At 40.7% G+C, this 18,010-nt stretch overlaps 5 protein-coding genes and 1 pseudogene across 8 annotated transcripts; 3 read left to right on the top strand and 3 right to left on the bottom strand.

The window, feature by feature from the left end:
* The first annotated feature begins 18 nt into the window (after window positions 1–18).
* Window positions 19–5,312, top strand: LOC104764661 (putative DNA helicase MCM8; annotated as a pseudogene). Its single transcript, XR_015590684.1, has 17 exons — window positions 19–329; window positions 593–736; window positions 810–927; window positions 1,013–1,235; window positions 1,329–1,492; window positions 1,829–2,092; window positions 2,218–2,313; window positions 2,444–2,596; window positions 3,067–3,137; window positions 3,211–3,329; window positions 3,419–3,548; window positions 3,807–3,858; window positions 3,952–4,111; window positions 4,198–4,372; window positions 4,605–4,775; window positions 4,872–4,985; window positions 5,091–5,312. The product of XR_015590684.1 is annotated as a putative DNA helicase MCM8 (transcript).
* LOC147920119 (pentatricopeptide repeat-containing protein At3g09650, chloroplastic) lies at window positions 5,211–7,863 on the bottom strand. The gene has a single exon (XM_087500845.1). It carries the CDS (start codon window positions 7,740–7,742, stop codon window positions 5,406–5,408), a length of 2,337 nt encoding a protein of 778 aa, XP_087356971.1. The 5' UTR covers window positions 7,743–7,863; the 3' UTR covers window positions 5,211–5,405.
* A 197-nt stretch (window positions 7,864–8,060) lies between these two features.
* LOC147920118 (L-ascorbate peroxidase 2, cytosolic) lies at window positions 8,061–10,452 on the bottom strand. Of its 2 annotated transcripts, none has more exons than XM_087500853.1 (10): window positions 10,339–10,452; window positions 10,062–10,205; window positions 9,753–9,927; window positions 9,318–9,383; window positions 9,127–9,175; window positions 8,954–9,036; window positions 8,778–8,857; window positions 8,579–8,681; window positions 8,429–8,487; window positions 8,061–8,255 (listed from the first exon to the last, which is right to left on the bottom strand). In XM_087500853.1, the coding sequence occupies exons 2-10, from the start codon at window positions 10,181–10,183 to the stop codon at window positions 8,243–8,245; spliced, it is 750 nt and encodes a 249-aa protein (XP_087356979.1). In that variant the 5' UTR covers window positions 10,184–10,205; window positions 10,339–10,452; the 3' UTR covers window positions 8,061–8,242. The 2 variants fall into 2 exon arrangements, with proteins under 2 accessions (XP_087356979.1, XP_087356978.1); XM_087500852.1 differs by having other exon boundaries at window positions 10,297–10,390.
* Window positions 10,453–10,867: 415 nt separating this feature from the next.
* Window positions 10,868–12,637, bottom strand: LOC104764659 (large ribosomal subunit protein uL4z). Its single transcript, XM_010488232.3, has 2 exons — window positions 11,444–12,637; window positions 10,868–11,110 (listed from the first exon to the last, which is right to left on the bottom strand). The coding sequence occupies exons 1-2, from the start codon at window positions 12,548–12,550 to the stop codon at window positions 10,997–10,999; spliced, it is 1,221 nt and encodes a 406-aa protein (XP_010486534.2). The 5' UTR covers window positions 12,551–12,637; the 3' UTR covers window positions 10,868–10,996.
* A 214-nt stretch (window positions 12,638–12,851) lies between these two features.
* LOC104767393 (DEAD-box ATP-dependent RNA helicase 45) lies at window positions 12,852–16,114 on the top strand. Its single transcript, XM_087500844.1, is given in 1 exon segment — window positions 12,852–16,114. A coding segment is annotated over 1 exon segment (2,877 nt). The 5' UTR covers window positions 12,852–13,012; the 3' UTR covers window positions 15,890–16,114.
* A 289-nt stretch (window positions 16,115–16,403) lies between these two features.
* Window positions 16,404–17,965, top strand: LOC104745134 (two-component response regulator ARR22-like). 2 transcript variants are annotated; one of them, XM_010466310.3, is made up of 4 exons: window positions 16,588–16,626; window positions 16,779–17,003; window positions 17,130–17,492; window positions 17,591–17,965. In XM_010466310.3, the coding sequence occupies exons 2-4, from the start codon at window positions 16,929–16,931 to the stop codon at window positions 17,759–17,761; spliced, it is 609 nt and encodes a 202-aa protein (XP_010464612.2). In that variant the 5' UTR covers window positions 16,588–16,626; window positions 16,779–16,928; the 3' UTR covers window positions 17,762–17,965. The 2 variants fall into 2 exon arrangements, with proteins under 2 accessions (XP_087356980.1, XP_010464612.2); XM_087500854.1 differs by having other exon boundaries at window positions 16,404–17,003.
* The last annotated feature ends 45 nt before the right edge of the window (window positions 17,966–18,010 follow it).

The raw sequence follows: 18,010 nt of genomic DNA, 5'->3' as shown, positions 1-18,010 counted from the left end.
CATTCGGCCCACTTACCAAAAAAGCCTTATTACTTCTTTTTTTCCCGCCAAAACCCATTGGCCGAAGCGATATTTACTCAGTGACTGACGGACGAACGAGTTACGGTGATTTAAGCGGTGATGGGGTTTTACGGAGGCGGCAGCGACGGTGCAAGTATGAATTCGAGTCGCCGTAGATCACCGGAATTGATTCCATCGACATAGGGAAATTATTAGCTGTGTATATCAGGGACAACGAGAACTTGGCTATCGACGAGGAGAAGTTGCTGCTCACGGCGGAGCTCATCCGCATATTCTCCGCCTCTCCTGGTAGAGACCTAGTTTCTCAGGTATATTCGCCACCTTCAGATTAGTGCTTTATAAACTCAATTGACGATAAGTTTTGCATCAGATATCTATGAATCGAATTTGAGTGAAGCTTGTTATAGCAATTTTCCTGTATACTCTGTAACCTAATTAGCTCGATTTGGCTTTAAATCAGGGTAGACTGAGTAGATTCGTTTACCTCAGTTAGTTATTCTTAGATGAGAAACAAGTTTATAAGTTCTTTTTCATGGCATGGGACTATTGACACAAATTGGGAGAGAAACAGGTAAATGAAGAAGGTGGTGGTTCCTTCTCTTTGTCTCTTGATCTCCAACAATTCAAGAAAATATCCGATATCGAGAAATTTTTCTTAAATCTGGAGGATAATCCCAAAGGAGTTATCCCATGTATGAATGCTGCAGTTCACAAGGTAAGGTATTAAAGTTCACTATGTTTTGTTTTCTTGTTTGGCATGAGATGAAGACTTATTTCATCTTTCACAGGTTCTTTTAGGTCAATGGGAGACTAATGAATTTGAGAAGGACATGAAGATCAATGTTCGTCTCTATAATTATCCAGAATCTTCTATCTGCCTGAAAAACCTGAGAGCAGCATATATTGGTAGACTGCTCATTTCGCGTATTTAGTAATATGATGATAAACTTTAAGTGAGATGTACCATGAGTGTGTGCTTTGAAAATTGCAGGAAAGCTTGTAACAGTTCATGGGACTGTTGTTAAAGTTAGTACTGTGAAGCCCCTTGTCACACAGATGGCTTTTGACTGTGCAAAGTGCAAAACTAGCATAACCCGGGAATTTACTGATGGAAAGTTTTCACCTCCCCTAAAATGTGATGCTCATGGATGCAAGTCCAAAACGTTTACTCCAATCCGGTCCTCAGCTCAGACAATCGACTTTCAGAAAATCAGGTGTTCTTCTATTTGCGCCTTATCATTTTGTGTCCTTCATATCTGTTAGTTATGTATCTTGCATTGTTAAGCAGCTCTCCAAATGTATTTTAGGGTACAGGAAATGCAAAAGCCTGAAGACCATGAAGAAGGACGGGTACCCCGAACTGTAGAATGTGAGCTGACGGAAGACCTTGTGAACACATGTATCCCTGGTGATGTGGTGACAGTTACGGGGATTATAGGGGTCATTAATAATTACATGGATATCGGAGGAGGTATTGGTCTATAAATTATCAATCCTTGTTGTGTCCAATATTTTCTAAACAATACCATGCCCAAACGCCTGCTATCCTTAAACCGTAGAATAGCTAGAAATTTCTCTCTTGCAGTTTTCTTCTATGGGTTTTGGGCTTCTCATTGCAGGAAAGTAAATTAGAACACAGATCAGTTGTTTGTGTTACCCATAATGACTTTTTACCAAAGATAAAGGAACTAAAAGCCTCACTAGTGGTGTTAAATACCATTTTACCATACTCTCAGAGAGATTCCCTTGATTCAATGTGCTAAGCTATGCTTAAACTTAACAAACATTTAAAATGCTACTGTTTCAGGGAAATCGAAGACCAAGAATCAAGGATTTTACTATTTGTTTATAGAGGCAGTTTCAGTGAAAAATACCAAGCGGCAGTCTGCATTTGAGAACTCAGAAGACTCTAGTAGCAGTACCCAGTCTGCAGATGTTGGTGACTTATATTCATTCTCACAGAGAGACTTGGAATTTATTGTGAAGTTCAAAGAAGAATATGGATCTGATACATTCCGTCTCATACTTCATTCAGTCTGCCCGTCTATTTATGGCCATGAAATTGTCAAAGGTTATACATCTCTCAATAACAAGTTTCCCTGGGATATCATTGGTAAAGACATGATGATTACAATTCGAAGAATTGCACACCATAATACTTCTGTTGTTTGTTATTTTTTCTTATCATTTCAACAGCTGGGATAACACTATCTCTTTTTGGAGGTGTAAGGAAGCACTCAATGGATCGGAACAAAGTTCCAGTCAGGGGAGACATTCATGTCATAATTGTTGGTAAGCTTTCGAATCAATATTTTTATTCATTGGTATAAACCTAGGCTATAGAGTACATGAACTGAGGGAAGGTTTTTCATAACTAGATTGAAGCACCAAATTTGGATTAATGATTTTCGATGCATAATAGGTGACCCTGGATTGGGCAAAAGTCAGCTTTTGCAAGCAGCAGCTGCCATTTCCCCGCGTGGCATTTATGTATGTGGTAATGCGACAACTAAAGCAGGGCTCACTGTTGCTGTGGTGAAAGATTCCATGACGAATGACTATGCGTTTGAGGCTGGTAGCTCCTTCCCTCTGCTTTATTTAGCCAATACAAACTTACATAGCATATGATTATACTGTTTCCAATATGGGTTTGCGATGCTGTTGATAGATAGTTTTACTAAAATACGTAGTTGCAGTCTAGTTGCGTCAGAGGTGCTAAAACGATTTGCTTATTTTTTATGCTTGAGGGTGTGGCATACCTTAATCGGTTTCAAGTGATATCATTTTATGTGAATTTTATACTGCTGTCTTATAGTTTTGCTAGAATGGGGGCTCATTTAACAAGATATAGATAGTTCATTCAAGGATTTGCATCTTCAACAGTTTTAATCAGACTTAGGATATAGTTTTATTGAAGAACTTCACACTAGTGAAAAGTTGTACATGCGTAGGAAGTAGGAACTCTTACTTGAAAATATCTTCAACTGATTTGTGTGTAGGACGAGAAACCTTCGTATTTATTAACCTAGTGCTACCTGTGAGCAGGTGCCATGGTACTCGCAGATGGGGGGTTGTGCTGTATTGATGAGTTCGATAAAATGACCACCGAGCATCAGGTTTTTTCTTATCAGCAAAGCATTACTTCTGATGCTGCATTTTTTTCTCATTACTTACATCACTTTGCCACAGGCACTGCTAGAAGCAATGGAACAACAATGTGTCTCTGTTGCAAAGGCTGGGCTTGTAGCTAGTCTATCAGCTCGAACTTCTGTTATAGCAGCAGCAAATCCTGTTTGTGGCCACTACAAGTAATTTTCTTACTTTGCTACTCATCATTGTGGGAATGTTTGAATTATAGTTACGATATTTAACGTTGTCTTTATGATCTCATTTTCAGCCGTGCAAAAACTGTAAACGAGAACTTAAAAATGAGTGCTGCCCTTCTCTCACGGTTTGATTTAGTTTTCATATTACTTGACAAACCTGATGAGCTACTCGATAAGCAAGTCTCAGAACATATTATGTCGGTGAGTCTCTTCATCTCAAATTTTTGTTGTGGAGCATGCCTCACATATCTATTAGCAGATTTTTATCTCTCGTAGATGGAACAAATCAGTTACAGCTACAGCTACAGTTCATTTGACATATCTGAACGTTGTCTCATTGTAAACCTTATATGAACTACTTGGTGGATAGAAGAGATATTCTAGTTTGTGAAAAGACTCTATTGACTCTACTCGTTTGTTAATTCAGAGCCATTGATTACCTTTTATTATTTCTCGCAGCTTCATTCTGCAAGTGGAGAAACAACACCTGCATTGAAGAAGTTTAAGCTAGGTCCACTTTCTTTTGGTTGTTAGGTATATAGCTAGTATAAACATCGCCTTATGAAAGATAAATTATTGACTTCTTGCTTAATATTTAATGCAGCATCATCACAGAATGCTGGATATGCAAATATAAATGCGAAAGGGAATTCTCTACTTTCAAGACTACGGTTAGACTCTAAGAAAGATGACGACTTTTCTCCCGTTCCTGGCCAGTTGCTTAGGAAATATGTTGCTTATGCACGGACTTTTGTCAACCCTAAGTAATTTGATCTGTATCCCAGCTGCAACTACTAAATGCCCGCGAGCTACTTTAGGCCTTATGGTTAACATCTCTTTTTCTGTTCAGGATGTCAAAGGAAGCTGGAGAGATCATAAAGAAGTTTTACTTGAAGCTGAGAGACCATAACACTTCTGCTGATAGCACACCAATAACAGCAAGACAACTGGAAAGTTTGGTTAGGCTTGCGCAAGCTAGAGCTCGGGTTGACTTGAGGGAAGAAATAACAGTCCAAGACGCCATGGTAAGCCAGAACATGAAATGTCTTGTACCCTATTTCTGTTCTTACATGCATATGTTTGACCATAGACTCGACTTAACATCCATGCCATACATGTATACAAGTATTATGTTATCTGCTCGTTATTGTTGATAAGATAAGCAGCTAGCTTGAAAATTTCAATTCAAATCTGCGTTGTTGTGATGTTGGCTTGGACAAATTGTCTTGACTTCTGTCCTTGGATTTGCTACTACAGGATGTGGTTGAAATAATGAAAGAATCGTTGTATGATAAGCTTATAGATGAACATGGGGTTGTGGATTTTGGTAGGAGTGGAGGAATGAGTCAACAAAAGGAGGCCAAACGTTTCTTAAGTGCTCTTGATAAGCAATCAGAGCTGCAGCAGAAAGATTGTTTCTCTGTTTCTGTATGGACAACTTCTCGCCTCGACATTTTGCTAGTCGCTACTCTGACACTTAATTATCGGATGACCAATTTCTTACTCAAAAACATTTTACTGCAGGAGATGTATAGTTTAGCTGATAGGATTGGCCTACGAGTTCCAGGCATCGATACTTTCCTAGAGAACCTGAATATTGCCGGATATTTGCTCAAGAAGGGGCCAAAGACTTACCAGGTAGATACCTTCACCCAACTCAGAGACAAGAATGAGAAATAAACAGATAAAAGATGGATAAAAGATCAGATTTTAATCTCTACCCTGCCATAATTTCATGTATAGGTCCTCTCCTCATCTTATTCCCGGAGCCAGTCATCCAGGTCAAGATGATTAGCATTCCAAGTAAAAACCTTTCTTAGAACAGAAATTTAAAGTAAATTTAGCATGTGCATTGCCATTGTATTGTTCAAATCTAATTATGAGCCTGATTATAAAAACAGTCAATTGTATATTACACAATGCCAGAAACTCCTTAGTATTATTACATGGACTTGTGTTGAATGATTATGTTGTTCTTCACTCACCTACTGACTTACATCTACGGTAGAACCTAGTATACATTGTTGTATAAGAGAGCAGCCTGATCAATATAATGATCTAGTCTTCTCTTGGACCTAACTTCCATTCACTTCCATAGTAAGAATTAGGTAAACCGAGCCAAAACTTGAAAGCTTCAGCCGCTCTCTTTCGTTCTACCCGCCTATCTACTCTGGCTTGTGAAGCATGTTTGCTAGTGAACATCCTCGAGTGCATCTCCACATAAATCTTCTTGTACTTAGTCTTATTCGGAGGTATCCCATTCTCCTCCATGCATGCAATTATCTCCAATGCCTTCTTGAAAAACGCAGCCCTGACACATATATCTGCTAGTGTATCTAACAACCCTTCATCCGGTTTCAGCATCGGAGGAGAAGGATCTGAAGAAGAATCTGAAGATGCTTCTTTCTTTTTCACTTCACACCTTTCCTTTATCTCCTTCCAAAGCAAGAGCGCCTCACCAGGTTTCCTCGCCAGAGAAACCCCATTGGCTAGGCTCCCATAGGTAGCCACATTTGGGTAAAACCCGTTTTCTTTCATTCTTGAAACTATTCTCTGAGCATCTTCAATCAAACCTAGCCTGCAATACCCTTCAATCAACATGTTCCATGCGATCAGATCAACTTTGACCCTTGGATCATTCATCATCTCATCAAACACCCTATTCGCCAACTTAGGTTGCCCTGACATTGCAAAAGCCTTCATCAAAGTTGTGTAACTAATCTTAGTTGGTGCAATCCCTCTCGTTCTCATTTCATTGAAAAATGCTAGAGCTCCTGCGCTATCATCTATAAGAATGCATCCATCTATAATGATGTTATAGGAAACCACGTCCGGCTCGACCCCTGCATCTTCAGCCATCTCTCTTAGTAAATCCTCTGCCCTGTCTATCTGCAACTGCTTACAATATCCTTTGAGCAAAACATTATATGTAATCCTATTCGCAGGAACACCCACCCGAGCCATCTCGGCTAACACCTGCCGTGCTCTGTCCATCAACCCAGCTTTGACAAAAGCTGACACAACCGTGGTGTATGTAACTTCATCCGGGTGGCTATTTCTATCATCTTGACGCCTCATCGCCTCGAGCATTCTAGCTGTGTCTGCCACACGCCCATTCTTCATATAACCTTTCATCAACGTCGTGTAGATTCTTGAGTCTGGAGCAAAGACTTTGGGCAACAATGGTGGGTCACTCCTCGGATCAACCGAGTTAGGTAGCAATTTCTTGAACACATCCTCAAACTCCTCTTCACTGCTGCTTACCTCATCTTGAGCCGAATAACCTGAATCTTCATCATCCTCAAACGCATCATCATCATCATCTTCTGCTTCTTCCTCTTCTTTCTCCTTCAAATCCTCTGCATTGCACTCTCGTAGAACCTTACAAAGATCTCTCCTTTTCTCCCTCATCGCTTGAACAACTCTCTCAGCAGTCCTCAAATCACCAAAACCAACATAAGCTGCAACAAGAGAATGCATTGTAGTCATACAAACCTTAATCCCTTTATCAATAATCCTCTCCAACACAAAAACAATCAGTTCCTTCCTATCAACCCTCGCACACAACTTGATCATAACGTTGTAACTCAAAACATCAGGCTCACATTCCCACTCAGACATCTCGTGGAACAGCTTCCAGTACTTGTCAGTATCACCAAGATTAGCACAAGCGTTAAGCACCGCGTTAAACGCCGCCGTATCAGGCCTAGATTGAGCAACCAAAGATTGGTCGCCGAAACGTTTGACTCGTCGCGTAATAGCCGTGAATAGTTTGATAGATTCCTCCGGTCCGTCATCTCCGGCAGCAGAGAGGCTAGCTACCGCAGCTGTCCACGCTTTAACGTGAGGTAAGTAACCGGAACGGAGCATTGACTTGATGACGGAGACGGCGTAAAGGGTTTGACCAGACTTGGCTGCAGCCATGGCGAGGAGACCGAGGGAATTGGCGTCAAGACGATGAAGCTGACGTTCATTGCGGAGGCGCGTGAGGATAGATTGAGCGCGCGTGAGGCTCTCGGGTTTGGATTGATAAGATAATTGAGAAACTAAACGGCTAAGACAAGTTGGTCCAGGGAGATGAGTGGATTGAACATACTTAGCCCAAGCTTCATCTGTTCTTCTATTACGGAGTAGAAACAGAAGGTCTTGGTCGTTGTGTGTTGAGTAGGCCTCTGATGGAGAGCCCAAGAAGGAAGAGAGGTCTCCGGCGGAGCTATTAGCAGTGCCGGAAGCGGACCGTTGGAAAAATTGGCGGCGCGTGAATCGACCAGCGGCGGTGAAGCAGAGATTTATGGGGATGTGGGTGAGAGAGAAAACCACCGGTGGGGTTAACGGAGCGGAGTTTTGGTAAGGTGGAAACGACGATGATGACGTCGGAGGTCGGAGAATGTTCATCTTAGGTCCATCGAAGAGAGAGAGAGTGTGTGTGTGTGTGTCCTGTAATGAAAATGGATTATTTGGGTGGAACAGAGTTGTGCTACGTCGCCGTATTGAGATTCAAGCATCGGTTCATATTTAAATATCTCCATATTGTATTTTTGATTCAAATATAATATTCATTTTTTTTTGGTGGATCCATAATTTCGATCACAAATGCTCGAATGTCATAGATTTAAAACTACGATAACACAACTATCAATATGTAGTTTAGTTAACTACGAGATTACTAATTAGCCTCCAAACATGTATATGAAGATGTTGTAAAGAGACTTGTTTGTTTACATCAACTGAGTTGTCTTATTTCATTAGTTACAACACAACCCCAAGGCACACGTACAATACAACATTCGATTTTACTGTTTTTTTGGTTCTATTTTAATATGATTACAATGATAATGCGAGAGAACAGTAATCAAGAAATAGGGCATTGACGCCAGATTCCAACTGATTACTCCTTAGTCAGCAAACCTGCAAAGCACATAAACAAAGACCCATGTGATAACTTCCTCTGAGTTGAGTTTAATTCATTATGATCGGTTTTTAGACAAAATCGGGTGTTTGTGAGTTGAGTTTTCTGAGGAATATATCAAAGTTTACGACATTACATCAAAACAAAAAGAAAAAGTTAAAGAGAAATGTACCCAAGTTCAGACAACTTCAGATGAGCTTCCGAGTAGTCTTCAAAGAAGGCATCCTCATCCTGAGAGTAACATTTGAATCAGTGATAAATCCGTTTGACGATATATATATATGATCATGAGAATCATGAAATGATGAGTTGTGTTACTTACTGCAGCATATCTCTCAACAAATGGACGAAAATGAGGATCCTCGAGAAGAGCCTTGTCGGTTGGTAGTTGAAGAAGTCCTTCTTTCTCTCCGCTTAGTATCTCTCTGTTTGATAAACCATTAAGATTCAAGAGCTTCTGATTCAGCTCCGGTCCAATTTCAAGCATGAGGAAAACATAAGCAGAGAGAAACTGATCTTACTTGAAATAGGAGTTGTCAAAAATAAGAGGATTTTGTGTCCATGCTCCCTCAAATCCTGAGCGCTCCTTGTGGCACCGACCCTGAAAGTAAAAGTTGGTATGATGAGCCAAAACTGAGAAGAGCACATATTTTAGGCTCAATTATAAGTCTTTTGTTTCTAGATGCAGCATACATACCAAGGTGTGTCCACCAGACAATGCAACAATATCTTTGTCATTGAGTCCCATCCGACCAAACACATCTCTTAGATGATCCACACCTGAATTTACAATAAAGATTATAAACATGTATCTACAATCTGGTACCTGAATTCAAACTAAAAGCATTGTTTTAATAAGATCTGCTTTACCTTTGGTGGCCTGAGGCAGACGACCTTCAGGAGGTGGCTCAACTTTGTCCTGAAAGATGAAGCTTGGTTCAGTTAATCACATGAACATTACTAAGAAGAGAGAAAACGTCACTTTGGTGGTGTCTGTATCAGACCATCATCAATCATCAGTGAGTTGCGTTTCAACAAGAAGAACTTGAATATTGACTCACCAGTCTACCAGGATGGAATGGAATCTCGGGTCCTCCAGTGATTTCAACAGCAACAACTCCAGCTAGCTACAGTGACCAAGAAAAAACAAATGAATCAAGCCGTTATACCGATAGGAAATACAAGGTAAATTTCTAAATTCAGTTATAATCATACATATGTGAATCTAGTATATAATCTCTTCGATTTCTTTGCAAACAAACCAGAGGGCCAATAACAGACGACTCAGGCTAGAGCCTAGAGAAGAACCTTTTTGAGTCATAACTTAGCGGTTTCAACAAACAAAATCACCTCAAGCTAGTAACTACTACATTTGGAAGTTACAATCATTGATGCATCCAAAAACCCTGATTATATGTGGCTATTAATTACTACAATTTGATGCATCCTATGGTCAAATATTACAGCCTAAAAAAACTCAGCACACTGAAATATACCTGATAGAAATCAGCATATGAAAGCATAGGGAACAGCTCCTTGATAGGCTCAAGAAGCCTGACGGCAATATCAAGACCATTGTTAGCTTTATGGGCTAGCTCTTGAGGATGCCTAATCGTCCCAAATGGTCCTCCAGTCTTCGTCTTCACGTCAAATGTCCCAGCCGAGTGCCATCTGCAAATTTTCCCAAACAAAATTGCTCTCGGAGGCAATCCATTGAACAACTCACAAATGCAGCAACACTCATAAGCAAAACAAAAGAAACTGTACAGAAACAGAGCAGATTAGAACCAGCGGGAGGATCTTACGCAAGACGAAGTACGATGGGAGCACAATGTTTCTCAGCGATAAGACCACGGAGCTTCCTCTTGCATCTCTGAACAGCTTTCTTGTATTCTTCTTTCACTTCGGGGTAACTCTTCTTCACCATTCTTTTCAAATTTTGCTTCTCTCTGCAAAGCGTGAAAGACTTTTTAAAACCCCACAGAGAATTCAAAACTGAAGAATCTATATATATCGATAGATAAGATTACAAGAACATACTCAACTAACTAGGAAAATACAGAGATCGATCAAAGGAGAAACCTGAACAAGTTGTTGTAAAAAGTTGTCGTTTACTTTAATTAGCGAATCAATTTATAGAATTGGCTAATGATAAAATGAAGCTTCTAGTTTCAGCCTTTCTTTTAGAGATGCCGTGAGATGGACGGTCATGATTTGTAGATAAAAAGAGACTCTTGGCGCGCCTTCCAGAAACCATAGAAGACGATAATGATACAAACTAACCCTATACACCACGTGGCATTCTATCTTCCTTAAGTATGTATTAATCAAATATCGTTAAACTGCTCTTGACTTGAGTTTGAAAAGTTTGTATTGGGCTTAACCTTAACTATTGATCACAAGCCTTGAGGACTGATCAACACTAAACAGTAAATAAATTAACATAATCTCTTCTAACTGGGTAAAAAATATGAAGCTTAAACCTTAAAAGCCTTCCAAGTTCCAAGATTCAACCTAGGGCTTGTCTTTAATTTGGTTCATACCATCAAAAGATACGAAGGAACAAAACAATATATAAAGGAAACTGATATAGGAGTAAGAACTGAAGAAGTGAAAAGTGAAACTTGTTCATAATTCAACTTAATTAATATCCAGACTCCAAAACACAAAACAGATATTAAAAAAAAAAGACCAAAATCTTTGACTAAAATATGGAAGTGTGCCAAAGCAGACGAGATGATTACTGGCTAGCACCGAGCCATTTGGTGAAGTTATCAAACTCGGTGTAATCACTGTCGGAGATCATAGTCTGGTACCACGACTTGCCTGCTGCTTTGATTGCCAACGCCTCCTCCTGATGTAAGAGATAAGACAAAGATGATTTCAAAATTGAGTTCGTGAAGGGAACAACTTTTAATTGTACATAACAAGACAAGGAATCCCACATAACCAATTTACAAGACGAAACTACTCCACAACATTTCAGAATTACAATGGTAAGACCTACACTACAAATTGAATTCACTCACACACTAAACCAGAGGGGCATAGTTTATTGTACAGCTTAACATACAATGTAAACAACTACCTAACACTTCACAGTTAAGAAATAAGTTCAGCCAAATGAAATGCATACACAACAACTAAACAATGATCGATATACAAAAAAATGAAGTAATGGGATTACCTTGGTAACGGTTTTCCTCTTCTTGGTGAGCTTCTCCTTCTTGGCCTTGACTCTCTGTGCTTCAGCCAACAGTGACATCCTCTTCGCGGTCTTAGCATAAGGATTCAACTTCAACATCACATTCAAGTTCTTCAAAGGATTCTTCTTAAGGACAGCCCTCTTCGCATCCTTCTTAATCGGCTTCACAACACTCTGAACCTCATCGGAGTTGATAATCCTGGCAAGATCAGCATTCACCATCTTGGCACGAGGAAGCACATATCCCTTCTTCTTCTCAGATGGCTTCTCAAACGAACCATAGATAGACTCGAGCTTCTCAAAAGCAGACTTGGTCCAGATCACGAACCGACCAAGGTGACCACCAGGAGCAAGCTTCAACAAGTTAAGTCTCTCAACATGGCAAAGTTCAACACCAGGAAGATTCCTAAACGCCTTAACTATCTTAGACCCTTCAGTTCCGTAAACCACAAGAGGACCCTTCCTAGAAATGTAACGACGGTTCCTCATTTTACCTTTACCAGGACGGATCCCAATGCTGTCCTTGGCCTTCTCAGCATCATCGTAAGCACCGATTTGTTTCAAAACCTTGATCGCAGCTGAGGTCTTCTCCACACCTTCGGCGGAGTCACTCACAACAAGAGGCATCTCAGGAACGTTCTCGATCCGGTGACCACGAGCCATAACAAGCGAAGGGACAGCAGTTGCGGCGATGGCTGAGACGATAGCGTGACGCTTCATGTTGACATTGATACGACGGTGCCAGCGGCGCCAGATCTTGGTAGGAGCGAACATCCGACCACCACGACACATGTTACCGAAAGCTGCTTGACCAGCACGGTGAGTACCACCACCGGGAACACGAGGGATACGTGAGACGGCACGTCCGGTTCCCCAGGACTCAGCGGAGGTCTGGTGACCGGCCTTCTTGGACACGGCGTAAGGCTGACGGCTGTTGTTCGACATTTGCGCGTGAACGAAGTTGACGATGTCGGGACGAACAGGCGCCGTCATGACGTCGGGTAATACGACGGTGGAGGATTGATCGGTGGCCATGTCACCGTCCAAACCTTGGACGGTGATGAGAGGACGAGCAGCGGCGGCGGCCATTTCTCTCGATTAGGTCTCTCTCTGTCTCTCACTCTCTCTGTCTCTTTAGACTCTTTTGAGAAATTAGGCCTTTCGCAGCTTCAGTTTAAGAAGGACTAATATACTAGGGTTTCGTTTAGGGTTACTGACGAAAACCTCGTTTAGTGGGCCTTGAGCCTTATAAAGCCCAACTGTCTGAAATATTTAGATTTTTAAGTAGCGGCCCAATTTTAAAGGCTTGAACCTCCACTTTCGATTTTGCTACTAATTAATTAAAAACAACAAAATTAACCCTTACATAAAAAATGAGAAAAATAGGGCAAAGCATTAACGAGACTTTTTGCGTACGGTTTCGTTCTCGAGTCTCGACCCTTCCGGTAGCTTCGTCTTCGTCGTCGTCACCGGGAATTTTTTGAGCTGGCGGTTAAATTCTTTGTATCTGCGTAATTAATTGGTTCTGTATCCGTATTTGTGGTGTTTAAGATGGGGAGGGATGATGATTTAAAAAGGAATCGCCGAGATCGTGACCGTAAGGATTGTGATAAGGAGACGCGGCGAGAGAAGGAGAGGCGTACGAGACCGTGTGAGAGAGTTAATAGAAGTGATTGTGAAAAGAGAGAATATGATGATGAGAGGGAGAAGATGCGGAGACAGAGGGATAGGAAGATTAGTGATTCTGAAGAAGAGACAGGGAGGGATACACGCAGAGGGGAGGAGAAGGATGATATCAAGCGTGACTTGAAACGTACAAGGAAAGAGAGTGAGAGAAATAGCAGGCATGGGGGTGACAATGGTGAGAAGAATTCTATGGAAGAAGAAGAAGTTGAGGATAAGAAGGTGGAGAAACGGAGGAGAAGACTCCAGGAGTGGCAACAGTTGCAGAGGAAACATAAGGAATCTCAAATTGAAAGTAAGGGTCCAGAGACCAGAAAGGCTTGGACTCTTGAAGAAGAATCTGATGATGAAGATAATAAATCAGACTCAGAAGTGAAGATGGTAGACTCGGAGAGTACTGTCTCCGAGAGTGGAGGTGCTGGACCTAAAGATGAAGAGGAAATTGATCCTTTGGATGCTTATATGAATTTTAAGGTATTACCTGAGGTTGAGAAGCTTAGAAGTAGTTCTCTAGATTCTAACAAGGATGTGAAAGAAAGTGGTGACCAACCAAATAATAGTTTTAGTAAGTCCCTTGGTAGGATAATTCAAGGTGAGGATTCTGATTATGATTATGATTATGATTATGCAGAACCAAAGAATGATGATGATGATCCAAGTTTAGCCGAAGACGATGAGGAGTCTATGAAGAGAGTTAAGAAGACTAAAACAGAGAAATTGTCTCTTGTTGACCACTCCAAAATAGAGTATGAACCTTTCCGGAAGAACTTCTATATCGAAGTCAAGGATATCTCAAGGATGACAGACGATGTAGTTAACGCTTATAGAAAGGAAATGGAGCTAAAAGTACATGGTAAAGATGTACCAAGACCCATCAAATCTTGGTACCAGACTGGACTAACCAGCAAAATTTTGGATACGTTGAAGAAACTTAACTATGAAAAGCCAATGCCTATCCAAGCACAAGCACTCCCAATCATCATGAGCGGCCGAGACTGCATTGGGGTTGCAAAAACTGGGTCAGGTAAAACGCTTGGCTTTGTTTTGCCAATGTTGAGGCATATCAAAGATCAGCCTCCCGTTGAAGATGGTGATGGACCGATTGGGCTTGTAATGGCACCTACTAGAGAACTTGTTCAGCAGATTCACAGCGATATCAAAAAGTTTGCTAAGGCATTGGGTCTAAGATGTGTGGCTGTGTATGGAGGATCAGGAGTTGCCCAGCAAATCAATAAGCTTAAGCGAGCTGCCGAGATTGTTGTTTGTACTCCTGGCAGAATGATCGATATTCTTTGCACAAGCAGTGGAAAAATAACCAATCTGCGAAGGGTCACATTTTTGGTAATGGATGAAGCTGACCGTATGTTCGACATGGGATTTGAGCCTCAGATAACTTGTATTGTACAAAATATTCGACCTGACCGTCAAACTGTGCTCTTTTCTGCCACTTTTCCACGCCAGGTTGAAACTTTGGCACGCAAAGTCTTGAACAATCCTGTGGAAATACAGGTTGGTGGGAGGAGTGTTGTGAATAAAGATATAACTCAGTTAGTTGAAATCAGACCGGAGAGTGAGAGGTTCACAAGACTTCGTGAACTTCTTCTGGAATGGTACGAGAAAGGAAAAGTTCTGGTCTTTGTTCGTTCACAGGACAAATGTGATGCTTTGTGTGATGAGATGTACAATCATGAGTATGCTTGTCTATCGCTTCACGGGGTTATGGACCAAAGGCATCGTGAATCAGCTATATTTGGATTCAAGAACAATTTCTGCAATTTGTTGATTGCCACAAGTGTTGCAGCCAGGGGTCTCGATGTGAAAGAGCTTGTGTTGGTTGTAAACTTCGATCCCCCGAACCACTATGAAGAATACGTGCATCGTGTTGGCAGGACAGGTAGGGCAGGGCGGAAAGGCCTTGGAACTATCTGAGCAAATTATGCACCAGATTTAGTCAAGGCCTTGGAACTATCTGAGCAGCCAGTACCAGATGCTGTGAAAGCACTAGCCGATGGGTACATGGCGAAGGTAAAACAGGGTATTGTGCAAGCTCATGGAACTGGCTATGGCGGTAGTGGCTTTAAGTTCAACAAAGAGGAGGAGGAAGTCAGAAAAGCAGCAACGAAAGCACGAGCAAAAATTGCACAAGCAAAGTATGGCTATGAGTAAGAGAAGTCTGACTCGGAAGATGAGAATGATGTAGTAAGAAAGGCTGGTAGTGATATCTCACAGCAACAAGCTATGCTTTCTCAGATGGCCGCCATTGCTGCTGCTGCTGGTGAAGCTACTGTGACTGCTAACCAATTGATGCCTAATGGTGGCGGGCTTGTTACTGTGGCAGGTGTCCCTCCTAGTGATGGAGCAGGCCGCGTTGCAGCCATGGCTGCTGCGGCTAACCTGCAACACAACCTTGCAAGGATTCAAGCTGATGCGATGCCTGAACACTATGAAGCAGAATTAGAAATCAATGATTTCCCACAAAATGCTCGGTGGAGAGTCACCCACAGAGAAACGCTTGGTCCAATATCAGAGTGGAGTGGAGCCGCCATTACCGTTAGAGGTCAGCATTATGAGCCAGGAAGTATGCCGGGACCTGGGCAACGCAAGCTTTATCTGTTCGTTGAAGGGCCTACTGAAAATTCTGTCAAGACAGCTAAAGCTAAACTCAAGCGTGTTCTTGAAGACGTAACTAATCAAGCCTTCTCCCTTCCTGGAGGAACACAAGCCAGAAGATACTCTGTCCTATAAAACCATGAGGTTTGTGATTCTTGGATGCTTTCAGAAAACAAGTATGACAACAGTTGCAGAGTCTTATTATAGACTTGACTTGGTGTGACAACAAACATCAAATTAGATTGGTGGTGGTTTTCTTTCATTACCGTCGTTCTCTCTTTCCTGTATATAATATTTTGTTAATCAAACAAAATTCTGAATCAAACACCTAATAGAGAAAGCTGCCAACTTAAAAACAAATGAAGTTACCGTTATTTATTTAACACTGATATTGAACCATTACAGTCAGTCCTAGGACTTATTATCCTTGAGACCCGCTTAGTGGAAATATAATCCCGATATAAATGGGGTAAAATTCAACGGCTGAACGTACTAAATTCACAACACAAACAAAAAAAATTGTAAGAAACTTTTGTACAAGAGTAATGAATAATGATGAGATCAAAGGAAACGACATAAGGAGAATAATGTGACGTAAATGGTAGTAAAAATGAGTGGGTCAAGTCGTCTTATTAACAAATTAGATCCGTAGTAAAAATAAACAAATTACTGAATAAGATTCTTTATGCATCACAGTATGCAATCACTGTGCATACCATCATTAAGATGACACTTGTCATCAATCATCATCCTTGAGCCAAAAGAAAATTATGGCATTGAAGATTTTTCCTACGTTTCTCTATAAATGAGACTTGAGAATGCTATCAATCTTCACTTGTATTGTGTCGCTCTTGGTTTTTCTCTCTCGATCGGTATCTCCTAATTAAACCTTATTTTATTTCTTCTTTCATAGATAATCTACTGATAGCAATCGTACCTATGTGAGTTAACTCTTAATTATTGGTTCTTTCTTATTATTATTTACTAATACTTATATACACTTTTGTTCTTGGACGTTTTCAAGGAAAACCAAAATCTCGAAGATGGCATCAAGCAGTAAGAAAATCGACGTTTTGTTGGTTCGTACTGGCGTAGATAGGAACTACGAGAAGATCATCGAAAGCGCTGGGGGAGATAATATTAACCTCAAAGTGGTAAAGACCGTTGATCATGTATGATGGAACATCTCCTCGGGTTGGCTTCCTACGACCTTATCATCCTCATGGTCACCGTAGAAAATGGAATCAAGGTACAAAAAATTGAGTTTAATATTAAACCCACAGACAAAACTGGTAACGATTTTTTTACAAACTTTTTAAAGATCAATATAACTTTAATCTAATCCTCTCTCTCTCTATTTAAATTGTTTAATTAGGTAACTAGGGATCTTCGGGAGAAGTATCTTGTGAAGTCGATGATCGTGGGTGTGACTTCAAAAGGAGTCACAGACGGACAGCGTAGTGATTTGATAAAGGCTGGAATTGACAAATGCGAGGTTATGCCGTTAAGCATCGAAAAGATGGAGTCGGTCTATAACAAGCTCAACACCGGGATGAGAAACGGTACTTTTAGGAAGCACTTGTTCAAAGCGTTAATCGTTGACGACAATCCCGATGATGCTTTCCGTCGGAATCATGAAAAGCTCATCAGAAAAGCCGGAGGACTTGTTTCTATGTGTTTTTTCACTTTGACAGACGTCCAGCTGCTGATTTCTTATGACCTTATCGTCCTGACTAAGGTATAATGTATATATAGGATCCATCATCGCTTAATATATAGCGTAACAGCTTCCATTTTAAAAAAGTTTCCTCTTCTCGTTGTTTGTATTATTTTTAGGCAAGTAAGGCTAAGGAGTTAAGAGACAAGGGATGTTCGTCGTTGATGGTGGGCGTGACGTCGTCCAAAGAGCAGTTTACGGCGTTCCATGAAGCCGGCGTGGACCACGTGTTCTTGGACCCCATAACGATGGAAAAACTCATCCCTCTTATTAACGATATCAACAATTAAAAAATAGAATTTTGTTTTATTAACTACAGTAAATTACAGTTTGCATGTGTGTAAGTATGATTTATTATCCAGTAGTATTAAGTATGATTTATTATCCAGTAGTATTATACTGTCTTGTGTGTGATACAGTATATATAAGTCGTTTCTTTTCGGCTTATGAAAAATATTACTAGATTATTAATAAAAGGGTTCGCGTTTGCTATATTCATTTAAATATATATATATATATATATATATATCATTTCATAT

Source organism: Camelina sativa, chromosome 19, assembly GCF_030686135.1.
Source record: "Camelina sativa cultivar CO46 ecotype springtype chromosome 19, ASM3068613v1".
Taxonomy (NCBI): Eukaryota; Viridiplantae; Streptophyta; class Magnoliopsida; order Brassicales; family Brassicaceae; genus Camelina; species Camelina sativa.
This window is presented reverse-complemented; position numbering and strand designations above follow the sequence as displayed.